This window comes from Hippocampus bargibanti, linkage group LG01, assembly GCF_051943395.1.
Source record: "Hippocampus bargibanti isolate YZ-2025 linkage group LG01, ASM5194339v1, whole genome shotgun sequence".
NCBI lineage: Eukaryota > Metazoa > Chordata > Actinopteri > Syngnathiformes > Syngnathidae > Hippocampus > Hippocampus bargibanti.
This window is the reverse complement of record NC_142734.1, coordinates 29,058,641-29,070,244: the sequence shown is the minus strand read 5'-3', so window position 1 is coordinate 29,070,244 and position 11,604 is coordinate 29,058,641. Positions and strand designations below refer to the sequence as shown.

The window sequence follows — 11,604 nt, the reverse complement described above, 5'->3', positions numbered from 1 at the left end:
CGTGATATTTTTAAGCAAAGCATGTAAAAAGTGCGCTTGTACAGTTCTTTGAAGATTCGATTTGTGATTAAAAAAAGGAAAGGTTTAACCACCTGGCTTGAATGTGACGGCACCAACAATGGTGACAACCCGGAGTCCTTGACGGGGAATCTCAACGTGCAAATGGACATCTGAAGCAGCTCAATGAAAAGGAGCGTATTAAAATTTGATTAAAATGTTTCAAACTTGCTCTGTTTCGAATGCAGTGTTTCCCCTACAGCTTCGAACTTTGACCACCAGGCGGCGGTGGTGTGCTAATAGACTTCCCGAGTGGTAGAAGACGAACGAATAAGAGTAACCACCGATCTGTGTGTGTGCGTGAAGTTGACGCTAAAGTTGATGTGGATGTGGAGGTCATATAAGCGTACAACATGTCTGTGTTGTACCCAACCTTGTGCCTCTGCGCCTATGGCTTATTTTCCAACATGAGGCCTTCGGAACCATTCCTTACCGCTTATTTAATGGGACCAGATAAGAACCTGACCGAGGCGCAGGTGAGCCACTGACTTTGTACAGTAATGTCGGTACGCGGATACCACGCGATCCTTCACTTACGGATGTCAGAACAACGCATTTCGATTTCTTTTAGTTTAACTCAATAATTATGGACCGATGTTTAACTAAATTTTTGAAACGCAGGAAGTAAACATCAACTGACGCGTGTTGTTACATTGACAGTGTCAATTCGAGGTTCGGTCATCGTTTTGCGGAAATAAGTACAGTACTCCCGGAAAGTATTTGCAATTATTGTTTATTTTGTTATAGGCACATTCCGAAATTAATAAATTTCTTTTTTTAAACCTCGGAATTCAAGGTACAAGTAAGATTGCAAAGGAATGGGGAAATTGCATTTACCGGTAAAACTGTTGTAATTTCAAAAAAATGCAGCCTTTATCCTATAATAACAACAATGTCCCATTTGTTGTGTTGAATAATGAAATGAATCAAATCTGAAAGCATGGTCCACAATCGGAAAAACGGGTAATGTGACGTCTCTGTCTTGGGGATGACCCCCATCCCCTCCCATAAAGAAATTGATTGCTGCACTACTCCCCCCCAAAAATGGAATACTGTACTGTATTGGGTTTCATGTAGTGATGGGCAAGTGAAGCTTCATGAAGCACTTGTGATTGTTTTCTATCCTCTCGATGCCAGTCTTGGTTTCAAGACACAGTGGATTTTAAGGACATTTCCTTTCCACTAACCTTCATAAACCAAGTCAATCAAAAAAATATCACAAGGGCTTCATGAGGCTTTGTTTTCCTATTGCAATTTTCCCGGTGAAAGTTCATTGACCTAAAATGCGTTTCAGCCTTCAGGGTGAGTTTAATTTGACTTTCTATAATCTTTGGAATGCACATTTGTGTCCAACATTTGGTGTTGGTATCAAGGCCATAGAATGACAACATTCATTTTTAATGAAGTTATTTCATAACTGGATACACTTCAATCCCAATTGAAAACAAATGCTCAATCCTCTGGAATTTGTTGTTTAATCCCAACTATTTTTTTGTCACCGACATCAATAAAGAAAGCTTTTGTTCTGCGGTGCCCCCCCCCCCCCCCCCCCCAAAAAAAAAAAAAAAAAAAAAAAAAACGATCAACACGACAAGATTTACAGACAAGGCAAAATGATAGTGCTTTTCAAAGATGTTTTCAAGAAACAATGACGAAAATGTGAGAATGTAGATAAAAAGCAAGCTCAAACAAAAGACAAAACTGTGAAATGATTTTTTTTCCAACCTTGCAGCTCGATTTGAAAATAACATTAAAGGACAACCGACCTCACTTTTTTCGCTTTTTTAACTGACATCAGAAAAACGTTTTATAGCATCTAAAATACCCAAAACACGCAGTGTGATATTTTTTGTCAAATGCAAAACACCAATAAAAATGACTTAAAGTGTCCAAAATCTCCAAAAAATGAGCTGCGAATTGAGCATTTTCAGAAAGTCCCGCCCCCAGTTCGTGACGTCACTCCAAGACGTCTTGCGTTGCTAGTGAATCAAAACAATGGCTTCAGATTCGGAGAATATGCTTTCTTGTTACACATCCAGTTATGAATATGATTCAAATAGTTCTGAAGAGGAAAGCATACATGTTTGCAATCGATTAAAGAATTTATTTGTGCCATTTTGAGGCAACATTGGGGGAAAATCTCTCACCAAAAAAAAAGAGGCACAAAATGGCGACCTCCTGTGGCCACCTCCGTTTCCACAGGCTGATAAATTCCTTATATGGTGCTTGGACGCCCTCTTCTGGCCTTCTGGCGGCTTTTGGGTGCAACACGAGACCAAACAAGTACAGCAAAATACATTGACGTGATGGAAGGACCGCTACAATGTGTCTTTTTTTTTTCGGTCAGGGGCGGTCCTTTAGTGACGTCACGTACAGACTCGTCATCAACTCAAAAACAAGACTTCCTGAATATTCAGCGCTAGTCTTAAAACGTAAAATATAGCTATATAAAATACGCTCAGTAGAAGTCATTTGAAGCCATTTTACAAATTATGGACACAACTTCGGTTGTCCTTTAATTATTCAGCCTAAACTCTCTTTCTCTCTCTTTTTCTCCCTCTTTCTCTCTGTGCACCCATCCTGTTATTTATACATTTATGCATTTTTTATGTATTTATGGATATATTTATTTTTTTGTTTATTTTTTTTTCAATGTGAAAATCAATCAAATGTCATTCTATCTTTTGCTTTGCGCAGGTTGTCAGCGAAATCTACCCAATCTGGACATATTCCTACCTGGCTTTGCTGTTCCCGGTCTTCCTGGCAACAGACTACCTTTGTTATAAGCCCGTGTTGATTTTGCAGGCGTCCAGCTTTGTGGTCACGTATGTAATGTTGGCCAAAGCGCAGGGCCTGGTCGCCATGCAGCTTCTGGAGTTTTTCTTCGGGACTCGCCACAGCCTCTGAGGTCGCCTACTTCTCGTACATCTACAGCCTGGTGGAACCGGCACACTACCGGAAGGTGACTGCTTACTGCCGAAGCGTCGCTCTTTTCGGCTCGGCCGCCGGCTCGCTGACCGGCCAGCTTCTCCTCACTGTGGCCAAAGTCCATTTGGTGCACCTGGTTTGGGCCACACTGGCGTCGGCCGCCGTCGCCTTCATCCCGCCCTGGTTTCTGCCCATGCCCAAGAGGAGTTTGTTTTTCCACAAGAACAACGAGCGGGTGACGGAGCGCCAGGCTGGCTATAGCGGTGCGCTTTTCGAGAAGGTTGACGACAAAGTGCCCGTGGACAATCAGGGCGTCTCAAATGTGAGTCTGATACGACGGGGAGCGGGGAAGAGCGACTGACCCCTGTGGTTTATAGCAGAACACACGAAAAGTGGTTTTCAGATTATTCATGATAATAATAGTACATTTCATGTATAAGCGCCGTTCAAAACTCTCAAGGTCACTTTGCAGTCATAGGATAAGTTTTTCTGTGGGTGAGCAGCGGCAGCCCTACGCGCCAGCGTTCACTCAACCCGGAATAACTCAGAGAGAAAGCTAGCTAGCCAGCTAATCGATATATAGCTAGCAAGTCAGATAGCTGATGGATATAGCTAGCTAGCTAGCTGCTGATGTCACCTATTATTTGGAAGTACAACACTTGTGGCGCATACCACGTTTTTAATCATGATTCATGACTAGTAGATTCAAATTTTTTTGGGGTGGGGAAACCTGCTGTTATTCCCTGAAAATTTCATCTGTATTTTAACTTTTGTGTAAAAACGACGTAAAATTGTTGTTATACAGTGAGACCTCAACTTACGAACTTAATTGGTTCCCAGACAGAGTGTGTAAGGCGAAAAGTGTGTATCTAAAAAAAAAAATCCCATAGGAAACCATTAAAATGGGAATAATCCGTTCCCGGGTTTCCATAAAATATGCTTTTCAACTAAATAAGCCTTAAAACTACACACAACATACCTTATTCTATGTATAATAAATGTGCTATTGTATTGTAATGAAAGAAATACACTGCATTGTATCATAAAGTCACTTTATTTACATTTGTGATTGTCATTGATGGCTTGATGGAATGGAGTTGGAGGTCGAAGGTCAAAGGGAATTGCTGTTTGGAAAGAGAGGCACATTGCATGAGGACTGTAATTAAAGAAATAAACTGTGCTGTAAAATAAAGTTTTATTTACCTTTTTGATGGCTTATGGAAGGAGAGTCACCTTCCATAAGGACTGTTGATAATTTAACCTCTGGGTCTGTTCGGTCGTGTGCTTCCGCCAAAGATCACTCCGCCAGCCGTGGTGGGTGTGTATTATGAAAATAGTGCTTATTATAAGGTTTAATTTTCAGGAATTTGACGTTTGTAAGATGAAAAGTTTGTAAGATAAGGTGTTTGTAAGTTGAGGTCTCACTGTATATGTATTCATACATTATCAGGTGATTTATCTGTTGTAATTTTTTTCTCTGTCAAATATCAGAATTGATATCTGCTGGGAAAATATCATAGATGTGCCAGAGTTTAAAAGCAAGGCAGCATTCAGTATTTTTTTATATGTGGTCTTTCGATATTATCAATTTTCACATCATCGGGAGTTTCACTCTACCCCACATTTGTCCCAAAACACATACATAAGCAAAAATGTGTCCTCTGTGTCAATTAGATGTCCCCGTCGTCTGAGGAGACAAAAAGAAGCTGTGGTTTTTCAGAGGTCTTAAAGATTCTTTTAGCCGACTTCCTGCACTGCTATAGACGAGGTCCCCTCCTCGCTTGGTCGCTCTGGTGGGCGTTAGCCACGTGTGGTCACTTTCAGGTGCTCAACTATGCTCAACCGCTGTGGGAGAAAATCCGCCCTTCCGGCGAATACGACATTTATAACGGCTACGTGGAAACGTTGTCCACACTGCTAGGTAAAAAGTGTCACTTTCTTATTATTCCCGCGTCAATGAAAACGCCGCGAATGATCCCGTCGAAGCTGACTACTTTGGACTACTTTAGGGTCTCTGGCTGCCCTCCTGATTGGCCACCTGCCGGTTCGCTGGACCGTGTGGGGAGAGCTGACCTTGTGCGCCCTTTCCATGCTGATGGCGGCGTGCGTGCTCGTCATGGTAGCGCTAAGGAGCATCTGGCTATGTTACGCCTCGTATGTTCTTTTCAGAGCGACCTACATGCTGCTCATCACGGTTGCCACGTACGTACGTAAGAAGGGAACTTCTCTCACACACTTGAGTGGTGGGTGTACAACTTTGAAACAAAATGTTGAGATGCTAAGAGTGCAGCAAAAAGCTTTCGCATAAATAATGCAGGCGAAATTCAGCTCGCCCTTGAAGGACACCCGACGTCCCCGGACAAGTTGTGTCCATAATTTGTAAAATCACTTGAAATGACTTCTACTGAGCGTATTTTACAAAGATTACACAGCATTTAGCTATATTTTACGTATTAAGACTCACATTGAATATTCAGGAAGTCTTGTTTTTGAGTTGGTGACGATTCCTGATGTCACGGAGGGAACGCCCCTGACCGAGAAAGCGACACACAATGCATTTTGGGTACTTTGTTTGGTCTTAAAACTTCGTGTTGATGGCGAAATTAGAAGGAAAAAACATAAATAACGCCATGGTGAATCGTTGTGTGTTGCACCAAGACTACTATTTGATACTAGTTGACACAAATTCCCAGCAGACAAATCGGCCCATTTCCAACGGAGCTTGGGTGCCATCTTGTGTATTGTCTAGGACACTACACACCAGTTCTAACGGCTCAAATTGATCTGGAAGGACTTCTTTAATCGATTGCAAACATGTATGCTTTCCTCTTCAGAACTATTTGAATCATATTCATAACTGGATGAGTAACAAGAAAGCAACTTCTCCAAATCTGAAGCCATTGTTTTGATTCGAGAGCAAGGCAAGACGTCCTGCCGTGACGTCACGAACAGAGAGGCGGAACCTTCTGAAACTCGCCATCTCCGAGGTCATTTTGAAGTAGTTTTGGGACACTGTTTTGCATTTGACTAAAAACATCAGAATGCGTGTTCTGGGTATTTTAGATGCTATCAAACGTTTTTTTTATGTCAGTTAGGAAACAAAAATAAAATGCTGTCGGTTGTCCTTTAATATGCAGAGATCACAATCCGTCAAATTAGTCGAGATCTTCGCATTGCACGGAAATAAATACAAGTTTGTCAATAGAACTGAAAGAGAATATATCACTTTCCCTTGACAGCTTTTCTTTCTTTTTTTTAATTCCTCTCAGATATGAAATCGCCTCCAATCTTGACATGCAGCGTTACGCCTTGGTGTTTGGCGTCAACACCTTTGTGGCTCTGCTCCTGCAGTCTCTGCTCACTTTAGTGGTGGTCGACTCGGCCGGTCTAGGCTTGGGTGTCTTCTCCCAGGTACAAAAAAAAAATGTGATTGGCACTCACACGACCGACTGAATGGTAGTGATGGGAAAACAAAGCTTCATGAAGCACTTTTGATATTTTTTGACTCCTCCAGATGGTGATCTTGCTTTGAAAATGAAGGTTAGTGCAAAGGAAATGTCTTTTGAAAATCCACTGCAACTTTAAACCAAGAGTGCCATCTAGAGGAGTCAAAGTGCTTCATGAAGCTTCACTTGCCCATCGCTACTTAACAGTATTGCGAGTTACCCCTACTTTGGCACCATATTCCCCCATTCACATTTACCTCAGTTCTTTGCACACTTTTTGCTGAAATTTTTTCAGTTGACGACTTTTCTTCCTCCACCAGTTTTACATCTACGGTGGCTACTTTGCCATCATCTCTGCTGTGTTCCTCTTCGCCGGCCTTTGCAAAGTGGTCACTGGGCGGCGCTCTGACCAAGTGGTCCTGTCCAGAAGTCCAGCAGAGACTGACTCCAAAGTGTCAACAAATTAGCATATTGGTTTTTTTTTTTGTTTACATCCAACAAAGCGCTTGTGCCACTCGCGGAACCGAATCATTAGTATTAAACTTACTGCACTGATACCGAAAGACATGCTGTATACCTATAGGTCTTTTTTTTATTTTTTAATATATGTATTAATATTTTAATTTTATTTGTATCAATTGGAGGCCTTAGACTTGAAAGCAATATTATATTTTATGTGTGCTTTATATTGTCCCGCCACCCCTTTGAAAAAAAAATCACTGTGAAATCACAACGCACAGTAAATGATTATGAAGAATGTACTATTGTGTATTTAGGTGATTGTGTGATAAACTCTTGATTTGTTTGTAATTTATAAAGAACAAAATACATGTAATAAATGTATGGTTACAGTAATGGGAAAATGAAGCTTCATGAAGCACTTGATACTTTTTTGACTCCTCCAGATGTTGCTCTTGGTTTCAATATGAAGGATAGTGCAAATTAACTATTTTTATTTTACTTTCTAATTTTGAAAGGAAATGCATTAAAAATTAATTGCATCTTTAAATATGGATTGATGCAATACAGCTACATACATATATATATATATATAGAGAGAGAGAGAGGAGAGAGAGAGAGATATTGATATATGTAGCTGTATTGCATCAACCCATATTTAACCCATTGCATCAACCCATATTTAATGATGCAATTAATTTTTAATGCATTTCCTTTCAAAATTAGAAAGTAAAATAAAAATAGTATATATATATATATATATCATGTAGTTTTTCATGAAACGATTTTCCACATTTACAATATACAGTTGACATTTTCATTTTACTATGCTTCGAATATCTTGTTTTCTATCCTTTCACCCCCCCCCCACCCCCTTTCAAATTGCTGATGCAGACTGCAAATTTGCCCATTGTGGGACGAATAAAGGTTTTCTGATTCAGATAAACCAAGAGTGCCATCTAGAGGAGTCAATAACTATTATTAGTGATTCATGAAGCTTCACAATCTCATCACTAATGGTTACAAGTGGTTGACAGATTTATATACATTTGTCTCAGTGTATCACTGTTATGAGGTTTAGAGCACTGATTTTGGAAAGAATAATATTTTCTTACTTGGGTTACAATTAAACATTATTTGATTCCAACTCAACACTGCCTTTGTATGTGTTGGTGTTTTCTATTGTTAAAATGGGTAAAATCTATCTTCAAATTTGCAGAGATTTTGAATATCTTCTGGAGGCATACAAAAGGGAAAAAATTACTTCATGCTGGAATGACGTAAGGCATGGATGCCATATCATCTTTGTTTAAATTTTGTATTCAAATTTTGACATGAATAGAGAAAAAAAGAAACATTGTACAATATTCTCAAAGTGAATAGTTCATTGCTGAAAAACGGAAAACGGGCATTGGGCGCGAACGTCAGATCAAGTCAGGTCAGGCTCCAGATGGCTGTCAGTGTTGCTATGAAACCATTGAGGAGAGCCACGCCGTAATCTAAGAGGAAATCTCTGCTGTGTTGGTCTCTGAAACTGAAACAACAAAAATATTTATTTCCACGTCCTTTGAAATGAATGTCTTTTTCAATACCTGCACAGTGTCTGCAGCGTCGGTGGCAGCAGGCCTGGTTTGTAAGAGTTGAGGTAGGTCAGAGTCCATGAGAACACAAAGCAGCTGAGTCCAGCCAATACCGAGAGAACCAGGACACTCCAGAAACCTACACAGAAAAACAGGACGAGTTCTTGTGAGCAGGGCAGGGGAACAAAAAGTTTTATTGCATAATACTTGTACAGTGGGGCCTCGGTTTACGAACACCGTGCCTTACGAATTTTTCGGTTTACGAACGTTAAATTTATGAAAATTAAACCTTGGCATACGCAGTACTTTTCGGGATACACATGGAGCGCTGCCCCACCACGGCTGGCGGAGTAATCTTTGGCAGAAGAACACCAAACCACATGACCGAACAGCGCCCAGCCGGCCTACCTTTCCACACCCCCTTTCTTTGAGTGCACACATCGATCGTCTTCAAGGATTTTTTTTACGGATACTTTTGTGGACCGAAAAAGACCCCACCACAGGCTTGTGTTCAGCCGAAGAAGACACAAAACAAAATTACAGTCGAGGAGAAGAAGAAGCTCATTGAGAAACACGAACGAGGTGTCCGTTTGTGTGACTTAGCAGCCCAGTACCAGTATGCTAAGTTAACCATTCGGAACAAAGAAGCTTTTAAAGGTGCTTGTGTTGCTAAAGGTATTTCCGTGTTGTCTAAGCAACAGTCTCGGGCAATAGAAAAGGTTGAAAAACTTCTGTTAATTTGGATTAACGAAAAGCAGATAGCGGGCGACAGCGTGAGTGAAGCAATTACATCCCAGAAAGCACGGCTAATTCACTCTGATATAGTCATTCGGCAACCTGGAAGCTCGCCGTTTATTGATACAAGGGATCATTCCTCGAAATGGTGAAAGAAGGCTACGTTCCTCAGCATTTATTTAATGCAGATGAGACCGGCCTTTTTTGGAAAAAAAGTGCCTAACTGCACTTTCATAGCACAGCAAGAGAAGTCTGAACGCCATTCCATCAACACATCAATGACCATCACAAAGGTAAATAAAATGACTTTATTATTATATAGTACAGTTTATATCTTTACTTACAGTCCTTATGGAATGTGACTCCTTTCAAACAGCAATTCTCTCCGACCTGCCAGCCCATTCCATCAAGCCATCAACAACCATCACAACGGTAAATAAAACAACTTTATTATACAGTGCAGTGTATTTTTCATTAAAATACAATAGCATATTTATTATACATAGAATAAGGTATATTGTTTGTAGTTTTAAGACTTATTTAGTTGAAATTTATATTTTATAGAGACCTGGGAACGGATTATTCTCATTTTAATGGTTTCCTATGGGAAATTAATTCTTGGGATACACACTTTTCGCCTTATACACTCTGTCTGGGAACCAATTAAGTGTGTAAGCCACGGTCCCACTGCACTTATATTTTCTTTCTTAACTGAAGTGTGAATTTCTTCATTCTGAGACATGAAATGTTATCTAATATAATCTAATTTATAAACACTAAAGCAAGGGTGTCAAACTCAATTTTTGCCGTTGGCCACAACGTAGTTACGGTTTCTTCTCTGGAGCCATTATGAATTTGGAGAAGACATGAGACTGTTTCATCCATTCCACACATTACAGATAGAGTGCACAAACAACGAAACTAGTTTTCACATTTGAAGTAAAACAGCGTCATGGCATTTCCACTAAATACTCACCCAACATCCTCACTTGTGCTCCATCGTCTTCCATCACTCTGCCCGCCCGCAACTCTGGAAAAAAAAACACATTACGTTAGATACAAGTTTTACTCGCTCACACCCACTCACTAATATATTTCGTACCGTTTGAAGGTACGAACCAACAAATAGTCGCGTTTACCTTGCAGTATCGGGTCCAGAAGTGCGCAGAAAGCCCCGACGGCTACTACAACCACAGCAGAGACAACTCCAGACATCGCCACTACAGTCCACGGTTTCACGCCATTCTGACGTTTCGTGGATCTTCTTCCTGCCATCACTGCAGTGGCTGATGTACGCTCCATTTTAAGGACCCACTCGATATTAACAAGTAAAAATAAGTTTAAATCAAAAAATAAAAACCACTACAGTATACTAATATCGCGTTTGTATCAACACTTCCGTAAACAGTGCAGTTTTTCTTCTACTACTTTTACGGCACACAAGGTATGGTTCGTTTGGTTTTCGCCCTCATGCGTTCAGCCTTCTTATTACAGTTGTATTTCAAAACACGTGAGTCAAGTAATTTATCTTGAGGTTAAAAAATATGTACTTAATTCTCTCTCCGTTTTTAACATTTAAAATATCCGTACATATCACGGTAGTCAGCAGAAACTATTTTTTTAATTTTATTATTCACAGTAAATGTATCATCAAGTGGGAGGTAGGTCACTGCACAGATCCGTGGCTACAAATTTCTTATTCCCTTTTCTCGGAAAAAAATAAAATAAAACACAATAAAAAATGAAATATATAAAATAAACTTGATCAAATAGAACATTACCCCCCCAAACAGTCCGTTTTGAATATACGTTTCTTGGTCTCCTCTGACTTTTTTTAATTAACTACTTCGGTATCGTTTAATGTGAAAAGCGACGAGGAGCAATGGGCAAATGAAGCTTCGTGAATCACTTGTGATAGTTTTTGACTCCTCTAGATAGCACTCTTGATTTAAAGATGCAATGTATTTTTCAAGACATTTCTGTAGCATATGTCACACTGCTACGTAACATTGGGACAGTTTCGTAAAGCGTCAGTGACGACACGCCCGCAGGTAGACTAACATTGTGGCACAATAAAGACGTTGACAAAGCAAGTTTTCTCCTCTCGTTCCCCCGGAAATAATAATTTCCGGAGGAAATAATAATTTTCACTAATCTTTATATTTAAACTAAGAGCACCATCTGGAGCAGTCAGAAAAACATCACAAGTGCTTCATGAAGCTTCATATTCCCATCACTAGCTACGAGTATGAAAGAGATGAATATCATTACGCAACACTTGATTTCTATTAATATAATAATAATAATACATTTCATTTCTAAGTGCCTTTCAAAACTCTCAAGGTCAATGTCTGCCATTGTTCACATTTACAAATGAGTACAGTGGGACATTGGCTTAC

At 40.0% G+C, this 11,604-nt stretch overlaps 2 protein-coding genes across 3 annotated transcripts; one reads left to right on the top strand and one right to left on the bottom strand.

The window, feature by feature from the left end:
• Positions 1-343: 343 nt before the first annotated feature.
• On the top strand, positions 344-8,042 carry LOC148903786 (thiamine transporter 1-like). The gene is given in 7 exon segments (XM_089008691.1): positions 344-533; positions 2,755-2,943; positions 2,945-3,307; positions 4,660-4,906; positions 4,995-5,187; positions 6,255-6,396; positions 6,752-8,042. Coding segments are annotated over 7 exon segments (1,404 nt in total). The 5' UTR covers positions 344-410; the 3' UTR covers positions 6,899-8,042.
• A 144-nt stretch (positions 8,043-8,186) lies between these two features.
• On the bottom strand, positions 8,187-10,631 carry arl6ip6 (ARF like GTPase 6 interacting protein 6). Of its 2 annotated transcripts, none has more exons than XM_089008704.1 (4): positions 10,345-10,629; positions 10,182-10,235; positions 8,483-8,609; positions 8,187-8,424 (listed from the first exon to the last, which is right to left on the bottom strand). In XM_089008704.1, the coding sequence occupies exons 1-4, from the start codon at positions 10,505-10,507 to the stop codon at positions 8,325-8,327; spliced, it is 444 nt and encodes a 147-aa protein (XP_088864830.1). In that variant the 5' UTR covers positions 10,508-10,629; the 3' UTR covers positions 8,187-8,324. The 2 variants fall into 2 exon arrangements, with proteins under 2 accessions (XP_088864830.1, XP_088864838.1); XM_089008712.1 differs by having other exon boundaries at positions 8,192-8,424; positions 8,487-8,609; positions 10,345-10,631.
• Between the last annotated feature and the right edge of the window lie 973 nt (positions 10,632-11,604).

What these genes read in the sequence shown, in the direction of transcription:
- arl6ip6 (XM_089008704.1), bottom strand. Translation starts at nt 10,507, where the DNA reads ATGGAGCGTACATCAGCCACTGCAGTGATGGCAGGAAGAAGATCCACG. An exon ending in AGCACAAGTGAGGATGTTGG is followed by an intron (nt 8,610 to 10,181) that starts GTGAGTATTTAG and finishes TTTTCTGTGTAG; the next exon opens with GTTTCTGGAGTGTCCTGGTT. An exon ending in ACGCTGCAGACACTGTGCAG is followed by an intron (nt 8,425 to 8,482) that starts GTATTGAAAAAG and finishes TTGTTGTTTCAG; the next exon opens with TTTCAGAGACCAACACAGCA.